Below are 20,384 nucleotides of genomic sequence, written 5' to 3'. Positions count from 1 at the left end.
ATACTTTTTTTCATTTGTAAACCTACCATATTTATGTCAAAAATAATGGAGCATAACAAACAAGAATCACACTCAGTAGAGCGCATATACCGCCAAGGCCCAACAGTCCTCTTAAATTCAATCAAGCTGCAGCAAATATCACTCAGATATCAGTCCTCTGAACATGCAAATCTGTGAAACACACCTCTAATTTCTCAATGTTAAAGAAAGTTTAACAATTTTTGGATCAGCCCCTTTGTCCAGATGCACAAAAACAGTTAATGGGTTCTGTTTTTGCCCAGAGGGTATCCTTTCCAAAGTTTCAAGGAAATCTGCCCAGTAGTTTTTGCGGAATCCTGTTTACAGAATAACGGCAGTGAAAACCTTATTGGCCAAGGCAATAAACTGATGATTTAAATTGGTGTCAGCTGGTCAATGCTGAAATGCTTAAGTGTCACGTCTAAAGGCCCGTAGGAATGTTTTTGTATTATACATATTGAAGTCAGCAGTGTCCCCACCAACTTCAGAGGTTTTTGTCATATTGTTTTTGGCATATTTGTCATATTGTCTTTCTTTTCAGTGTTTCTTCTGGGATTTAGGAAAAAAAAAAGTATTAATAGTTAAATTAAGTCTGAAAGGGAAGAATTCTTTGAAATGTGGGGAGTCCTGTTCTTGAAAGGCACAAAAGTGATGTTGAGCAATAAGCCTGATTGTCAGGCTTCAGAATCACTAGCAGATCTGTAAGATGTTACTGACTCTGTGGCCATGTTTTTTACGATCTGTGATTAAACAGATTATTTTCAGCATCAACCCAAAAACAAACTGAAAAAGCCATTGACGTTACTCTGGAGGTTTTTTTTCTTTCCAGAGAACTGAGGCAAAGCTAATTTTGGGGTTGGCCCTCGAGCAAAAACGTCATCACTTAACCACTCTATACTGAACCCTCTGTCTGTCTTCCTCTCTCATTTTCTCCTAAAATCACTGTTACACCCACACAAACACACTCTGGTGTGGATCATGTGACGCTTTAAGCTAAATTCAGTCAGGGAGTTTAAACATTGACTGTCTCTGGCCTGTGAGTTTATCATTGTTATCAACAGCTCACTTCCTAGAGCGAGTGTGTGGAGACAACCATAAAATATTTTTCTTTGGAAGCCCAGAGTCTCACCTGTTCCTATGAATGAACCCATGACCCTGCTGAAAATGTAATGTAACGTAATGATTGCTTCTGTGCTTTAAGCGTCTCTGACTCAAACCACAGTTGTTTTTTGTGTGTCACACCCTGGTAAACAAGATAGACAATCTTAACCACTGAGGGCAAAAACAGGAAGTGCACTGGCCTCAATCAGAGTTTGTGCGGTGTCATCAGTGTGCATGGTGGCACTGTGTGTTTTTGCCAACAGTATACTTTATTTTTTTCTGCATAACGCAAAGTCCCCTCGTTGGGTTCCAAAGTTTCAGTTCTTTGAACTGTAGGCAGATGGTCATGGCAGGGAAGCTGCCTTGGGCAATTGATCTGCACATACAGATATGATGCCCTTTGCTTCCTGTTTATTCTTGATGTTTCGAGCTAGCACACAGTGTAATTAATGCCTGCTTTTGATTTTTTTTCTTGGCTTCTTAACACTGACGCTTGAATTTCATTGTACAGACAATAATTTTGATTAAGTATCTATCAGAAAACTTAAGTGATCCCCACAGGCAAATTAGTTATTTAGAATTGCGTAACATACAAAAGAAATACAAATTCAAATGTGTGAAAGGCCTCTTTAAAGTTAGCATACAGCAGGTCCAGGGTCCAGTCCTCTCGGTTGCAGTCCACAAACTCAGCGTGGAGATAGATGGAGATGATACTGCCAGAAATGCCGGGTCGGGCATCAGTTAGCATCTGAATCTATGTACCAATCCAATACCACAACTTCAAAGTAGATTAGTTTCACCCAGATAAAAATAACAGTGACAAACATGGCAGATGCACACATACAGTGAGCACAAAGTTCAGTCACTTAGTAAACAACTGTTTAAGACATTTGCCCCTCTGATAATGGTGTTGTACTCTACAGTCCAGTCTATGGGACATCTTTATCATCAGTATCTGCATTGGTAAGATGACTAAAAATGGAAAGGATGAATCACACACTGAATCAATTGTTTGTTACTCAGTGTTGTTTTCTGCTGGGTTTTTTTGTTTCCAAAAGCGATTTACAGTTTATTCTTGTTCGGGCAAACTGCCTTGTCAGTGATTTCTAATATTGTCTCTGCTGTGACCTTGAGTGAAAGGGAAGTGATTAGGTATCATAGAAAGGAGAAGTAAGGAAAGTCGGAGGGGTCACAGGGGGCACTTGGAACGCTCTGTACTTTCTGTCTTATCTCAAATGCCGGTGAAGCCAGGGCCCCTTTGAGTGTGTGTGTGTGTGTGTGTGTGTGTGAGGTTACGTCAGGTGACACAGTATTGCAGAGAAAGGCTCACTTGCAGAGCAAATCACATTTTGTGAATCAATTCACGTTTGCCACATTTTACATGTTTACTTTCTCCCAGACTTAATGTGTAACTTTCTAATCTACTTCTTACATACACTACGAACACTCACACACTTATTTAAACAGCTCCCAGACATCTACTGCTGTGGTTTTTCTCTCCTCCCCTTAACTGTCAGTTTGTTTTGTCCTTTTGTCCATCAGATGCAGTGTCCCAGAAGCAATCCATACACCCCCAGTGAGGAGCAGAGGCACAGGAAATAAGAGACTTTAGGAAAGAGCAGGTAAAACCTCTATGCTTCTGTCTGTGTGCATGCGTATGTGAGTACTTGTTTTTGTATCCTCATTAGGACATTTTCCAGGTGTAAGGTGTAAATTGTGCTTAGGTTAAGGTTAGAGTTGGTATGAATTGGTCATGGTTAAGGTTAGAGATGATATTAGTTTGGCTGTTCACAATGAATGGAAGTCAATGCAAAGTCCTAACAAGTATACTGTAGCTGTGCAATGGCGTGTGCGTGTCAACTGTTTTTGTGTTATGTGTGTATGTCCGTCTGTGTATATGCTGGATTTAATTATCATCATAGTTATCTTGACATACTTTTACCTGTGATGCCGCAGTGCATGTGTGTGTTGCTCTGTGATCGTGGGAGTGGGAGGAATGGATCACTGACTTCACTGGAATCTGAGTAGGCCTCGTCCTGACAGGCGGGGAATGTGTTGAAGTCAGCCAACATGCTTCATTTTCACGTCAGAGCTCATTTGTTGGGTTTGCTTTTTGTGTCAATAGTACAACAGCTCTGTGTTGAAGGGAAAAGCTGCTTCCTTATGTTTCACTTGTAGTTCTATTGGTTCAAGTCTACACTTGTCAGTTGTGCACCCTGTGCCACCTTCAGCTAACTTTGGACTCTTAAGGCAAGAGTTATTGGAGGAAATAATAATATATATTTATCAGCTATATGCACTTATTGGCATGTCACTTCTGTTCATTGTTTTTATCTAATGATATCCAATAGCAAAGCTCATAATCAAGTGGCCACTGAGTATCTGTACAGATGTCTTTTTCCCTCGCTGTGTGATCGCTGATCAGCAACCCCCCTTTTTTTAAGAACAGATAAGCCAAGCACTGAACCGTGGCACTCTCAGTACTACTGACCCAATTTTTCAAAGTGCAGTAAATTAGTGTACAGCTTGTTAAGTGAAGAGAAGCTTGTTCGTTACAGTTTGTCTTTTTTTCCTCTGTCCTGAGTCCTTGTGTTAAACTGAAATAAGCCTTTTTTTTTTAAATAAACTGAATACAATAATAATACTGTTGGAAAAAAAAGTTTAATCCTAAATTAATGTGGGCGTTAGGTGATGACAATTTTCCATTATTTTTTGACAGTTTGTTAATCAGTTATGAAGAAAATAATTAAATGATTAATCAATACTGGAAAATAGTGGAGGTGTAATGATTTTCCAATCCATGGTTCGGTTCAGGTCTTAATTTTTGACTCACAGTTCAGTTCATACCTTGCTTCTTTTTGTTTTTGTGGCGTTGACAGAGAATAATGAAAATACTCCCACGCTGCTGGTTTGCATGTGCCCAGTGGAGTCTGCAATTTTATAGGTTTATTATACATGCGGAGGTAGTTAAACTTACCAAACTTTTACTGTAGGGGGGATCACTCATCATTGTTGGACCAAAATTATCACATGACACACATGCAGTTGGAAGACAATGCCAATGCTAAACTACCAGAGATAACTACTTCTTTGCATTTCAAAAAACTGTTCTCGCCAGTGGCAGTACAGCACCACTGCTGCTTGATTTGCAGGAAAAGAAAATTGCAGTTTTCTCTGGGTGAAGTGGTATCAGATATTGGTGTTGTTAAATCTCGAGCTCACCTTTATACTTTGGATCATATATAATGTGGTTCAGGTGGTAGAGCAGGTTGGCTTAAAGGGTTCAGGCTCTGCTTTGCCGCTCCTTTTCACCGTGATGGCATGTACGCCAGCTGCAAAAGCTGGCGGAGTAAACACTGTCTTAACATCCTTCCTCCTCCTCACACTTTCTAAATGTGGTAGAACGAGTGCAGCTTTGACATCCATCAGCATAATAACCATGTTTCCTGCCATCAGTCAGCGCCGGTGGCCAATAAATACCCACCAATAATCAGTGCAGATGCCTTTCACCTGTGTATACCCTCCTCCGCCCGCCACTCAAACGTGGAAAAATGGAAATGGAAAAATGATCCAATTACTCATGCTACGTTCTGTCTCGATCACGATCTTCCCACAGTCACAGCCGTGATGTTTTCATCATTGGCAAAGTCATCACATAGCTGCTTGTCATAGTCATAGGACAAATGAGTAATGTCTACTTTGTTTTTTTGTTTTCCTCCAGAAATGACCTCCTGATATTTTCTTTCTTGCGTTAACTATCAACACCAAGCATTTGTCTGAAACCCTTTCACTCAAACAATCCTAGGAAGCCCTGCCCTTCAATTCTCAGGAGTAGGTTTGCTTGGGTGGCATTATCCTTATGGCAGTGACCCTGCCACCCAAGGGATCACAGAGGTTGTATATAATTAGACTAGCCAAGCTGGACAATAGCACATGCACTGTTAAAGCTGACTAATTATAGATGGAGGATAATGAAAGGCAGTTTACATGCATGTATTATATTTCCTCCTTGCAAAAACAAGAGATGTATTAGTCTGTCTGTATGTGTGGTTTTGATTCTTACAACACTGGCTTGTGTGTGTTTGTGTGTGTGCTATATTAACAGGAAGGGATGTTGTGGCAAGGCAGTGTGCGTAGTCGAGACAGACAGACGGATAGATAGAGGGACATTAGAACCGCAGCTAAGTGTTCCAAGCAACCAAGTCACCTCTATAGCGAGATTACAGCCGGAGCCAAGAAATAACTAATTTCGAGGCTTGTGCGAGTGTTAGTACGTGTCATTCGGTGCCAATGTGTGGCGCCTTTGTTTTTGAGAGAGATAAATGGTGGTGTGGCAAGATACTGGGAGGCAAAAGACAGAAAAATCAGCAGTGTGTGTGGGAGCTGTCCCGGCTATATTCACGACAGCTCTGTGTTATTTCTGTCTGTTTCTTTCCAGTTTTGCAATACTATCAGTGGCTGCACTCCTCTGGATGCCGTGTGTCTGTTTGTATCAGGCTGGGATTATCTATCTATCTAAATCGATTTTCAAACTTCCCTCTTATGAAGAATCTCATTGCAGAAAAGAACCGTGCATCTGACAGTGACCTCAAACAACCTCTCAGCTCTGTTCTTGGCTGTAATTGGTTTTTCTATGCACGAGTATTCATAATGGACTCTGTGGTTAAAATAAAGCCAAAGTTGCCATGGTACATCTATTTATGATGAAAAGAGCAGAAACAATTTGTTGAGGGTTTTTCAAAATGTGAAATATAATTTGAAAGGGGTGTGGGGAGGGAGAGAAGTGAGATTTAAGAAAAGAGCCCGACCTATTTATCACTTGCATATAAAAATCTGCCGATACATATCGGGATCTGTGTCTTTGTATGCCAATATGAATACTGTTATTAACAGAATAAACAACGCAGGAGACATGTTTATTTAGGTATTTTAAATGTATAAGCAAGTTTAAGTTATAATGATTGTTGTTCTGCCCGTTGATGTACTTTACTCTAAATATCATTGAGGGTTGACCCTCATTTACAAAGGTATCGAGTTGAATTACAGAGACAGAAAAAGATGAGAAAAGAGCAACAACAACATAGGGGCAAACTAATAAACAATTACAACTAAGCTAAATAAATGCCATTAAAAAATATTTGGATTAGAGGAATCAAGATGATCACAATGTAAAGTACATGACTTTTAAAAGTGTTCGGTAGAAAAACATTGACCTTAAGAAAAAAAGAAAGTTGACTGTCTAATGATAGCCGTTTATTGTTTCCTCATAGTCAGAGTTTCCAAGGAGAGCCCCCCCTGTCCTTTTTTTTTTTCTTTAAAGAAGCTTTGTCAAATGGAACAAAGGCTAATCCTTATGTCATCCTCATAAAGCAGCTGCTAGTGCGCCATCCTACTATACGTCAAAACAGGAAGAACCATACCGGCCACTTCCACTACTCAGCCTGCGTATCATCTGCTGTCACTGGATGCTGAGGCAAAGGAGGAGGTCGGAAGGAAACAGTCCTTTCAGTATTCAAATTAGATCCGATGCATTGTTGTGTTTTTATAGAGGAGAAGAAGAAGATAGAAGAAATTGTCTTGGATTCATTGTCTAGAGTCAGTGAGACAAAGAAGAAGAGTAGTCTGTGGGTGGATATGGAATTTTTTTATTTCCTGTTTCACAGAATCAGATTGGCAATGCAAACTTTGCACATGCGTAGGCTTCCTTGTGTTTGTGGTGTGGGTGTATCGGAGCTTGCTTTGAATAATGATATGTGGTTGTGGTTAGAGTTTGCATATAGCCTCAAGCTTTTCTGCAAAGGTATGTTCAGCTATGTTTGGGTATTGAGGATGTGTCACTGCTCACATGTGTAGCTGTCGTATATTTGACTATAGTATTGATTTAATGCTGTGGTGCTCAGACTAATGAAAGCAGCGTATTTACATGCTCTTAGCTCCTGAACCTTGTGACCTGTGTGTTGATGTTTATTTAAATACAGTAAAACATGTGAGTGTTGTTTATGTGGAGGGGGGGGGGTGCTCTGTGTGACTAGCCATGTGACCCTGTTGCCCCCCTCCACCCTCTGTGTTTTTTACTGATGCTCGTGTGCTGATTGGGCTGTGTGTGTGTATTAGAGAGAGATGTTTCAGGGAGGGAGGGGCGGGTTTGGTTGTGAGGGTTGATGGGGGCAAGGGCAGCACAAGGGCAGTGTTTGTGCAGGGCACGGGACTGTCCTCACTGGCACGCACACACACACATGCAAGCATAGACGGGCTGGCAAAAACAGAGGCTTATTGTGGCCACTCGGCCCAGTTGTGCCCTCCCACTACAGTCACACATTGTATCACACGTTGCCTTTCCAACTCTGTCTTCCTCTTACCTCTCTCTTTGGCTCTTTGTTTATCACTCGTTACTCTGTTTTCCCTCCTCTTCTGATGTGACCTGACACTCATACCTCACCTGTAGTATTAGCTCATCTGTGTCCCATTTTCTTCCCTTGTTCTCTTTTCTTGAATGCTATCAACATCTTCCTATCTGTCCTCCACCCCTTCTTCATGACTGATTCCCTCTCCAGTCATTTAACCCCTCCTCCCTTCATCCCCCGCTTTCCTTCTCATCTCTGAGGGAGGTGTGAAAGGTCTGAGAGTTGAGTCATGCATAGAGAACCCCACTACACCAACCCATGTTCTTTTGTTTCTGGCTGTAGCAGCCCCTATGCACAATGTATTTGTTTAGATTGTGTTTTATTCACTTTAGTTTAATTCTTTTTTGATTCAACAATTGACAATTTCTTGACTTTTTAGACAGCCTCATTAAAAACACACTTTTACCTATGCATAATATGTTTTTATTTGGTTTTAGTTTCCATCGTCCTCGCTTAAATTTAGGCGTATAAAATATATATATTTTTTAATACATTGCTGATAATTTGTAAAATATTTGCACAGCCTTTTACTTTAACTTTTACTTATCTTCCATAAATCTTAAGTGCTCTTCTTGCCCTTTATTTGCATTTTAAACTACTGGATGCCTAAATTTCCTTTGGGATCAATAAAATATCCATTTATCATCTATATCTATCATCTCTATCGGTGCTGCTAATGTTTGTCTCTACGTGTGCAGCCTGTGTGCTTTGCCTGACTCGTTCTGTGTCTGTGGTGAATCAGACTCTGTGGAAAAATCACACTTGCACATCTGATTTCCCCCACCACCACCACCACATCCTCCTCCTCACACACAGACAGAGATGAAAGCTAATAAGATGAACTGATAATACATTTCTATAATGCAGACTATCTGCATCACAATTGACAAACATAAATTATATTCCTCTCTCAACAGGGTGCTTATACTTTCCTAATGCGACTCATTTTACCTGCCTGTTGTATCTTACTGTAATTTTTTCATCACTTTACGTCTTCCTCAAGGAAAAGCACATACTTTGTCTCTGATGAATTACTATCCCAGTATGATCTCTTGCAACATTGAGGCACCCTTTGCCAATTATTTGCCTGATAACAGTTAAATAATGGCTCACAGGTACATGTTCTTGGATTTGTTTGTGAGTGCTGATGTATAAAGACATAGTTCTGTTATTTCACTTCTCTTCATTGTTGGAATTGAAGTTGACAAAATAACAAAAACATCCGTTAGGTTAGGCCAAACTTCTTTAACGTATCAAAAAGCACTGACTGAATATTATAACAATCATGAAGGGAGGGTTTGTTGTGGGACTGTTTTATTAGACTACATTAGTTTAGCTAGTTGTAATAAATAAATAAACTGACTGTGTATACCATGATTGCAGATTTTATCGATATGACCTGCCTCTAGTGGAGACGACTGTGACACTTCTCTCTTATTACCACCCACACTTGCTCGAGCCGCCATGTGCTCATGCATGACACAGCTCAGTGTGGACAGTGTGTTCTAGGCACGTTCAAACTGATACTGCCTGAAAGTGGAACTTGTGAGATCATGTTTTCGACATGGGAAGATGAGTATGTAATATCCTTGGGTTCAATTGGTTTAACCCCAGAGAAGGGAGTTGCAAGGCAACTGATTTAGTAAAATGAATGCTGTCTTGTTGTCCTTGAAAGTGGTGAATGATGGTGCTTTCTGTATTTCAATGGGCTTTTGAAAGGACTTCTGCAAACATGTTCTGCCCGCACCCCAGTATGTGATTTGACGTTAGTGCAGGTTTTTTCCATCGGCTATTAGAGACACAAATACCACTGAGACATAACCAGACAGGGTTTCAAGCCATTGAGGTTTGGGAAGAGCAACAAATACATATAGGAAGTTACTCAAGCAAATACTATAGAGAACAATTCTACAGTAATTTGTACAAAAAAACCCTTGTGATATATGTAAAACTATTATTTCTTTAGTGGATTCCCCATCAGGTACCTACAATAGCACAGTTTTAGGCACCAAAAGTAAAGTGAGGATGGTTTGAAAATAATTTCGTTACTCTGTTTTAAACTAACTTGAAAGCAAATATCATTAAAGAGAAAAAAGAAAACGATCCTGTGAGCATCCTTTTCCCCATCAAATGAATTGTCCTGTGTAATCTTGAACACATACGTTTTTCATGTGGCAGGAAGGTTGTTCCAAGCATCTTGGGGAACATGCTGTAGTTCCTTTGTGGAATTAGTCTGTCTTCTCATTTAATCCTAGACTGATTCTATGATGTTGAGATCAGATCTTCATGGGGACCACACTATATTTTGTCGGACTCTGGGTTAGTAGACTGGAGATAGGCTGGGGACTGAAGTGTTTAAAATGACCAATCGAAGGATGAGAGCATCAGCCACTGTCCCCGCCTCCAAAGCGACCTTTGAGATTGAGAAGTTTCCAGCTTTTCAAACTCAACTTTTTATCTGTTATTAGTACACAATCCAAATACTTGTAGTGCACTGCATGTTTGCCTTGATTTTCATCTTGAACAGACTCATTCACTCCAATCAGCAAGTGTCAGTAGGGAAGGATGTGTATTGAGACACAGTCTGTGTAACATAAGTGAGTATCTTTGGAGGGATTATTCATTTCTCCAATCTAACGTGATCTTTTCACGTTCTTCTTACTCTCCTTACCCGCTGTATTGTATTTTCCAGCTCATGATGTAACGATAGGTAATGGATTGGATATGATTAGTGTCACGCTGGATTAATAACCATGAGACATGTTGCTGTGATTGGAGGTGAATTATAGCCTTCACAGTAATGCAGGAAGATGTTTATTCCTGCTCAGCAAAACAAAACACCTCAGCGAAAACACCATTATGTCATAATCCATTACAGAGTATTTCCTGCTGTGACAAGTAAAAATGTCTGTTGGGCAAAATGTTTGTCCACCATGAAGTCTTTATTGTGATGTCACAGCAATGCCGTGGGAACTGACCTCATCTGACATCTACCTAATAAGAGTGAGGTTGATGGAAAGGATGGCTGATTGAGTCATACCTCTGCTGGGACTGGACGTGACTGACATACTAGAGAGATGTGAAGCAGGAGCGACTTGAGCTCAGTCAGGAGAACAAAAAATATTCCTGGAGGAAAAGGACAGGTAGTTCTGAACGTTTATGAAAAGGCACATCGCGCATTTGAAGGTGAAGTGAGCCTCTTGCTCCCCCATTCTTATTGCAAACGCTCACCTTGTGTTATTCATTAAAATGTTTAATGTATTTTAATATTTCCTGTTTATTCATCCAAAACAGATCAGGCCTGTTAACTGACTCTACAGTCATTAGATTAGCAGCCTGCCCATGGACTGTGCTCGGTATAGTACGACTGTTTCTGTGTTTGTGTCTGAGACAGCTAGTACTGACAGGAACAGGAACTGCAGATATCTGTTTTTACCTCTGCTAAGGACGTTATGTTTTTATCTTCATCTACAGACTCCACTGCTGTGTGGCCTCAGCTGTAAGGCTTGTTTTAATTTAAGGGGTCTGTTGGTCCTTGATGAACATATGCATTTTACTGAGTGCAGTTCTAGGTTATCCTACAGTTTATCTGATTTTACTGTTGTCTCTATATTTAATGAAGATGTTTTTAACCTTTTTCTGTTAAATAATCAAAATATGTTACAAAAATCTTTACCACCAGAGATAGTCATGCGCAATGGATTCTGTTTGCTGTCTATAATGTACATAAGCAAAAATTGTTGCATATACGATCCACGCAAAGACATTTTATCTTCCTCTGCTCCAGCTAAGCTGATTTGACAAAAGCACAGTAAACCGTTGAATCTCTTCAAGAATAAAAATAGCAGCTCAGCCTCTGATTGGGCGTTCATCAGCTTTTTTTATGAATGACTGGTCAGGACTTTTGCTCCGGTTGTTGTTAGTCACTCACTTCCTGGCTGCTGTCATTGCTTCCTGCCTGAGAAGTGGGTGTTTGCCACCGTGTCAATCGAGGTGGTTTGTGTGATGTAGCACTGTTAGCTGTGCTACGGATGTGGTTGGTTCACGCTCGCTAACCTTACACACACACACACACACACACACACACACACACACACACACACACACACACACACACACACACACACACACACACACACACACACACACAGGCTCCCACTCAATCGTTTCCTCTCAGATGCTGCACGTATGCAGATAATTTTATCTTCAGCGCCTGTGAGAATTTACGGTGAGATTTAACACGGAAATTTGTTTCAAGGCACTTTCTCATTTCCATTTCCAAGAATGATGCTTCAATTTTCTGAAGGATACAGCTTGAAGAGGATGATTTCATTCATAACACCCGATGAAACTGATAGCTGTTGAGGAATGGAGTCACTGAAGTAATAAATAGCTGTATGATGCTGGAAAAGATCGAAAAATCCTTGGGAGGACAAACATTCATACAGCTCTTCTACACGGGGTGCTTTCCCCATCACACATTACTTTTACACTGTCAGCACAGTCATCAGGCACAATTTGGGGTTCAGTAACTTGACCACGGGCATTTCAGAAAGTAGACAGGAGGTGCTGGGAATCAAACCACTGAAACTCTTTTTGGTGGATGACCCTCTGTATCTCCTGAGTCACAACCACTGTCACACCTGAATGTGTCTGTCTACATCCACACCTAAATATAGTAAGTGTTAGTCCTGCTCAATTTGTGACTCACACACAGCTGACTGTTTATCCACACACTGGCCAGAAAAACACAAACAGCTTTTCTGTGAACCCACAGGCCAGTACACTGTAATATTTTAACACATGAAGTGTATTGTGCACTAAGCTACAAGAACGTTTCAATATTTACAACATACAGTTTACACTGCTCTGTGGGAGTTACTCGTGCTCATCTACAATACGTGTTGTTTTTTTTGAATTTAGTCATCACTGGTTTCAGAGCATGTCGTTTATGAATGGACTGTCTTCTGTTTCTGGGTTCAAGTTCATGGTGTGTTCAGCTTTGGTGTATTATGGCTTGGTAAGCTCTGTGTTTCCGTCTGTGCCCTTTGTGGTTAGAGGCTGAAAGTGAACCAACACTCAAAGATGTTCAATTTCCTCAGTCAGGCAGACTAAGCATCTGTATGCAGCTGTATGTACTTCTACATACTCATTTACAGGAGTACTGTGGTTGTAGTGGAGAGGTAAAGAGGTCTTAGATCCTCTTTGTAAACTTTATTTGTAGAGCAGTGGGGGCGGGAAATGTGTCACAGGACTCTTAATCACCAGACATGGCGATTTACACACACACACACACACACACACACACACACACACACACACAGTTAACACCATTTATGTTAACTGTTCTTTTTCAATCAGTCGCACACAGACACGTGGACACACACTCCATTGTGGAGAGCCTCACAGGCTCTTACTGTCAGACAGAGGGAGCTTTAGAAAGAGAGTGCTGAGTAACACTAGTGTTTAAATAACCATCAATGCATCTGGGCATGAAAGCCCTCACAACATGTCACTGTCATCGTTTCAGAGGAACTTCTCCCATTACAAGCAGCTATTTGCTTCATACTGTATTATCTGAGCTAAGATTTGTCATGGCTGGTTTGATTACAGTGGAACTCTAAGTTGGAGGTTGTTATTATTTTCAGTTTCTGACAGTCAATGGCAGTCTCATAAAATCAACCCAGCTTGTCTGTGCGTCCCTCTGATCAGCTCTCCTTTTGATCCAGACACGCCCCTTTTCTGCTACATTTGCACACATTTGATCAGACATCCAGATTAAAAGATTGTAAATAAAGATAGTTCCTCTTTTGATCCCAGGCAGCTGTATTTGAGTTTGTGAAAGGAAACAAGCACAAGCACGTTTTAAATAGTGGTGAATCTCCTGCACTGAAATAAGTTGTGTTTGTAACTGTTACATAAATGCAAGATCTGCCTTGGTCAAGGACATTTAAGTTGGATCATAGCTTTGCACCTTAAGCTGTGGGACGGAGGCTGCATAGCTACACATTGTTTACTAACTCGACAGATCCCTTCAGGCTCTTCTGTTTGTTGTCACATGAAACTCTCTCTTTCTCCCTGATCTGGCAAACCCTCTCGCTCTCCTCTGATCCTTCCGCTGAAACTCGACCTCACAGCAGACCTCTGGCTGTCTGCCACCACATCCTCAATAACCTTGCTCACCTGTGTATATGTGTGTGTGTGTGTGTGTGTGTGTGTGTGTAAGTGAGACAAAGAGGTAGAGAGGCCCAGTGTGTCGGCATCACAGCAGGGTGAGACCATAGGGGTGAGACACTATCCAACCTGTCCTGTGTGAAAACACGTTCTTGAAGCCTATAATTATTGAGACTAGGGTTTAAATGCATACTTGTGCATACACATGCACTTGTTCATTCATCCCTGACCACCCGGGGTTGTCAGTGCATCAGACAGACATGCCGGGTGTCATGTTACCTTTTCATGTGTGTAACTGTGCACCTTTTGTGATTTTGTGAAAAATTATCGTTGTCTGCACTTTTAACTGTTGATCTGAATGGCTTCTTCTGTGTACTTTCCTGATTCCGCCCAGACATGTGTGTGTCAGTGTCAGTGTTTAAAGCATTGTCCTGTATCTTTTATTGTTTACTTGTTTGTGTATCTGTCAGCAGGATCACACAAAAACTACTGAACTGATTTGCAGTACACTTGTGGGAGGGAAGGAGGGGACTTGTGGGCCAGGGAAGAGCACCTAGATTTTTGTGTGGATCCAGTTACAGGGACAGACCCAGGAATCTTTCAATCATTTCCTGAAACGTTTTTAAACACCAGCATCTTTATCATTAATGCACACATCTCTGACCAAAACAAAGCAACTCTGGCCTCCCTTCTTCTTATCAAGGTGTTGTCTATAGATTGTAGCCCAGTGGCAATGGCCCCTAAAACAACCAGAAGCACAACTAAATAAGTATCATAGCCTCTGTGTGAGATGCTTCACTTTAATTGATCAACTTCTCTTTTGGGGCTGTGCACTGCATATTGAAGCGCTGTAGATTTGTGCGTGAATGGCCTAATGAGACCTACACTCTAAAGCGCTCTGAGTGCTATATAAATACAGTCCATTTACCATTCATACTCTTGGTGGGCCTGCATGGCAGCTAGTTATCATTGCTAGCATTGTTAGCACAGGTTTAACAGCACGGTCATGGGCAGGTGTCTACAGTGTTTATGGGCTCTGACAGAAAGCGTGTCCATCCAGGTGTTGTATTTACATCCCTGCCGATCAGAGCTGGAGCCATCATAAATTTATGAAGCGCCAAGTGTTTCAAAGGGAGGCATACATTTATGGTTTTGTGATCTGAGTTTGTACAGTCTGGTTCAATGTATCAGATTACTTCCTTTTCCCTTTATTTTTTTCAATTATAAAAGATAGACAGACATGTCTAAGATTTTTTGGGCTCGGTGAAGGTACGTGTGCTGTTTTAGTTTCATATATAAACATTCCTATATAGTATATGCGTTTAACTGAGATTTTCACATTCAGTAACTTCACAGTCCCCTTTAAGAGACGTTCAGACTGTAATCTACAGTTTGAACAACACACGGAAACGCACAGCATTGTTTTCCATTTGCATGGCTGATAATGTTAAGTGACTAAGATTGTGGCTCCAAATGCACCGCAGATGTGCGTCCATCCTCAGGCACGTGGCATAACAGAGGCTCATCTGCTGGTAGCTCGAGCACTTAACTTGGAGAGGAAAGACCATTAGAGGCAATCAGGCCGTCTTTTTTAATGGGCGGATCGGGATGAAATGGAGATGGACATTTGGCCTGGTGGAAGAGTTAATGGTCTAGTCCACTTGAGGACAAGGTAATGAGAAAAAGGCAGGTGGAAGTGGTGTGACTGTGCATCTGTGGTTGAGGAACGGGTCCTAATGGAAACCAGGCTGTGGGCTGTTTTACACCAACCACCACCAGCTGATAAGCCACTTACTGCAGCTCTGTGGAATTCCCTGCACTCAACATGCAGCCTGTATGTGTTTACGTGTGTTTTCTTGTTGTCTGCCTTATATCTTATGTAGTTTGGAATGTATGTTTGCAGTGTGACATTGCAATGCGCTGATATGTATTGATTTGGGGCTTCTGCATTTCTCATTGGCCTTTTCCAGCCTGTGTTTTTGAACACACACAGAGAAACTGCGTGAGTCAGGCAGGTGGCTTACTTCCCTGGTAGTTTTTTAATCAATGATTTTGGTAGTGCTCTGTGTTTTTGTGTGTGTGTTTTGGGACGACATGCATGGATCATATGTATTTATGTGAACGTTCATGCATACATATTCATCAAGTGTGCTATATATATATATATATATTTTTTTTTTTCTTCTCTGTGTGTGTTTTGTGCCAGGGAGGAGCAGATTGTCAGATGAGGGGAGGGCAGGCTGACCTTTTGTTCTGTTTGCTTAGTGGGCATTCTTCTTAGCACTGGCCCTCATCCAAGTAAAAGCCAGTGGCCTTCCACAGTACAGCGCTGCCCCCACAGGGACACAGTGACACTGAATCATCCACGCCTGTCAGTTTGTTCTTAATGAAAAGGATTAGAGAAAAATAGTTTTAAATATAAAATAAGAATTGCTCGTTCATACTACTGGATCATTGGGTGATGTCTGTTGAATTGTCATATGACGATGTGTACAGTGAAACATATAATTTACAAGTTTACTAAGCTCTGATAATAATAATAAGCGTTAGCAAACATCATTAGCCTTAGTAATGCAGTGTAGAGGCCATAGAGCTGTAACTTCAAATTTTTACACGGGGCGGAGAGTTGCTGTGGCCGGTCAGAAAACGTTTGAACGACTTGTTGGTTCGTCACATCATCTAAAGCTAATTAACTTGATAACAGGCCTAAATTAAACTTGTCTGCTGTCAGTTTGTGTCGGTACTCGTCAACGATAGTTTGTGGGAGAAGAACCGCCAATCTGTACAACCACAAGTGTTTCTTCAGCTCCAACAAATGAGCGTTTTGACACCTTTTGACATATCTTATTGTTAAATTAAGCTCAGGCTTCATATTTCTTTAACCATGACCTTCAGGGTTTAGAACAAGAAACTCATAAATGACAATAATAATAATTTTATTATATAGTACCTTTCAAAGCAGATTTTACAAAGTGCTTCACAAAGAGGACAAATATAAGCAAGAATACAAAACATAAAAGTCAAGGAATTAACACGTTTAAAATCAGAGACAGCTGATAAATAATACATGGCCTGTCAAGAGAGCCCTCTACTAGTAGGGGCTGAGCGAAGAAGAAGAAGAACACAGTAGATGGCGGTAATGCTACTTGACGTTGGTTGCCACCCGCCAATAAACCGAACGAAGAAGAAGAAAATAATACATCATCATTAAAAAGTAATGGCAAAAGAAAAGGATGAAAGAAATTAGTAATAGCAAACAACAATCAAGTTAAAGCCATTAAATAAAAGTGCATTTTAAAGAGTGCCTTAAAGGGATAGTTCACTGAAAAATGAAAATTCACTCATTATCTATTCACCACTATGCTGATGGAGGGGCGGGGGGAGTGTTCGAGTTCACAAAAAACGTCTGGAGTCTCTGAAGTAGATAATGATTGAATTTTCATTTTTCAGTGAACTATCCCTTTAATCAATGAAATAAATCAATCAAATTTGATTTTATTAACCCATATTCACAAATTTTCTCATACGTCTTAGAAGGGTGCAACATCCGTCCCTTAACCCTCAACAAGAGTAAAGAAAAACTACCCAAAAAAACACTACTGAATAAAGAAGGAGATCAGATTTAGTATCCGCAGATGCACTGTGGTGGTGTGGGAATCACCATCCACAAAGCCAAAGTTTCACATTTCTGTATTTCTTGGAAAGAAGCCATTAAATGCTTTTCAAACTTCTTTCTTCAAGCTACGCATCTCTTCCTCTATGATTTGATCTGGTCTTATGTTTGAAGTCTTGAACTTGTGCATGTGCAGTTGTCTGCCTTGTTTAAACCAGTCTCAAATTATCCTCATGATAGCTGAACGGTGTCTGGAATCCAACACTAAGTTGCAAGGTTTCCAGTAAAGTGATGTCAACATGGGATTGTAACATGCTCACATGAGATGTGTTTGTTTTTATGTTCAGTGAGTTCACTGACTGTGAAGAAGGTGGATGACTCAAAATATAATGTGCTTTCTGTTAGTTCTGTAGTTGTTTGGCCAGCTCTCTAACCTCAGTGATCCTTTCCTGTATCTAAAAATAAAGGATAAAGTTTACTAATACAATCGAGCCTGAAGTTAGTTTGTTGTCTCTCTCTTCTGTCCGTCCAGGTCCTTATGGTTGAGGTGGTGTGCTGTGCCCCTTGCCATGCCTCCTGCCATGACAGACCTCCTGGACATATGGGCGGCCCACTCGCCCCTGGCCGGACACCCTCCGGCCCATATCACTGTGGACTTTCTGCTGCCCACTGGTATCTACATCCAAATGGATGTTCCACATGAGGCCACTATTCAGCACATAAAACTGGTGAGTGACATTGGATGTGTTTTAGAGCATGATGGCATTCCTACAATAAGATTTCCAACTACTTAAAGAGATGTGTGTCTGCTGAGAGGTCGACCCAACACATTAATTTAATTTATTTACGCACTGTCCTGAAGCTCCATTATTGTCCTTGCATGCCTCTAGGCCTGTATAGTCGCAGTCTGCAGCTATACAAATATAAATGATAAGTACACACACACACACACACACACAGTCACACAGTTAACCACTTAGACATTATCTAATGCCTGTTTTGACAGAGGTGGCTTTTGAGGTAAGTTAGGTGTTTTTTGTTTGTCAGCATGCAAATACCTTGTGACATCATGCATGACTTCAGCCAATAATGTGAAGTGGATGGCTTTGAGAAGTTATTAAGAGAATAACACTAAAGTGTGTGTTGGTCTGCAGGGATTTTTAAATGATCATATTACCATTGATATGTGTGAATGAGAACCCGGAAAAATGGAGACACCTGTATGATGCCAGGAGATGAAATACAATATCACTGCAGTTACCGTCACCTTACTTGAGGCTGACCTTCATGCTGGTGCTTTTATGCCTCCGTGGCAGAGGCATTATGTTACCGGGTACCCTTCTGTACGTCCCATTATTGTGAACACGATATTTAAAAAATTCCTTTTGGGAATTCCTACACATTTTTTACAAATATTTATTTGGACTCAAGGATGAACTGATTAGGGTTTGGGTCATTGTGACCTCACAAAACACGAGAAGGTGGGCATTGGCACAAATGTTCACTTTCAGCTTTCAACGGTTAGGGTGACCTCATGAGTTTTGAAAAAATGTATGTTGACTGAAACTGTACTGGTTGGCGGAGGCATACAAGCGCAGGGTGGTAATTCTATGTTTTAGACTACACTGTATTGGTGGCTGTTCAGGATATTCATATAGGCAAACCAACACTATACTGCATCATGTCCCAAACAGCCTCACAAATCCTGGATTCTTTCTGAATCTACTCCACCAAGGTAATATTTGTTAGTGTTGTTATTATTATTCTTGTTGCATTGGATTGTACTTTTTTTCTGGTGACTCAGTGTTTGATATTCTTTAATTGTATTTAAAAACGTTGTGTATTTACATGGTGGCTCAAACATGTTCTCCTCAGGCAAACACTGTAAAATAAAGCCAGAGGGGCCTGTTCTGAATGGCTCTGGTGAAAGGTCTGGCATTTCATCAAAATCACTTCTGGCCTGTTCCGCCCTGTAATGTGACCAGAGACACAGACAGATTTCACTTTGTCAGACATGCACAAATATTTGCTATCAACAATAATGTTACTGTTGACTTTTCGTGGAATGATACGATGATGAGTGAGGTTTTCCCAAGTTCACTGGACTATATGTTAACGTGGTCATTCATGCATAGAAGTTGTTGGCATGGACACGTGAGCAATATTCATTGATTCCCTGAGGGAAGCACAAACAGAAGTGAGCAAGCGGGAGGGAAACAGACTCCTTTTGAGCCTTTTCTGTGAAATGAAAGTGAAGACAAATAGGAAGAGTGTTAGTTGAGCCAAAGACTCTTTATCTGTGATCTAACAGTAAAGAAAAAAAAAAGCTGGCTTATGAATGACTCAGATTTCTAAGAAAGCAAACAGTTTAGAAATGTTTTGTGAAAATGACGAGTGAAAACATTTATTTTCCCTTTGTATCTTTTTGGCTTGTAAACCTGTAAAAAAAAATGGAAATTGAATATGTATAAAAATTACACCATGGTAATTAATTTCCGAGAAGATTATGCAGTGAAATTATTAAATCTTCTATGCATTTCTCATGTGGTTTGTGGAGAGATATTTTCAACATAACATGAAATCACGAGTGCTCCTGGAGAAGAAGGTATTCGTTGTGAGGGTAACTGCATCCTGTTCCAGTATATGCTACAGCACAGCGCCATAGCCTCAGACAACAACACGTACAACTTGACACCCGACCCAGTGATCACGCTGTGGAGGCACAGACGCATGAATCATGCCAGGATTGGCTGCTGGACATATTATTCACATCCTGATCGGCTAACCCAGAAGCTGCGTCATGTTGCTATGAGTCATGTTTGACTGTGACCATTAAGCACACAGTTTTGTTAATATATTGCATTATATGACGTGTTATTCTTGTTTGTTTTAAGTAGGGCTGGGAGATAAAACAATAACAATAAATATTGCAATATAACTTTCATCAAAAGCAAAATAACAAAGTTTAAATATGTACCGATAACTTCCCTCATGAGATCACTCATGTGTCTTAAAACTTAAAATGAATAATAATGTGACATTTATAGAGATAAATATCAATATCAACTCATTTG

The 20,384-nt window shown here is 40.6% G+C and overlaps 1 protein-coding gene across 1 annotated transcript in view; it reads left to right on the top strand.

The window, feature by feature from the left end:
- The window catches only part of pik3cb (phosphatidylinositol-4,5-bisphosphate 3-kinase, catalytic subunit beta), a 56,464-nt gene that overhangs the window by 8,777 nt on the left and 27,303 nt on the right, over positions 1-20,384 (top strand). Inside the window, exons 2-3 of the mRNA XM_035154666.2 lie at positions 2,662-2,741; positions 17,843-18,038. Of these exons, the coding sequence (XP_035010557.1) occupies positions 17,880-18,038 (159 nt within the window). The 5' untranslated portion in view covers positions 2,662-2,741; positions 17,843-17,879. The remainder of the gene's footprint in view (positions 1-2,661; positions 2,742-17,842; positions 18,039-20,384) is intronic.

The sequence above is a fragment of the Hippoglossus stenolepis genome, chromosome 4 (genome assembly GCF_022539355.2).
Source record: "Hippoglossus stenolepis isolate QCI-W04-F060 chromosome 4, HSTE1.2, whole genome shotgun sequence".
Taxonomy (NCBI): domain Eukaryota; kingdom Metazoa; phylum Chordata; class Actinopteri; order Pleuronectiformes; family Pleuronectidae; genus Hippoglossus; species Hippoglossus stenolepis.
This window is presented reverse-complemented; position numbering and strand designations above follow the sequence as displayed.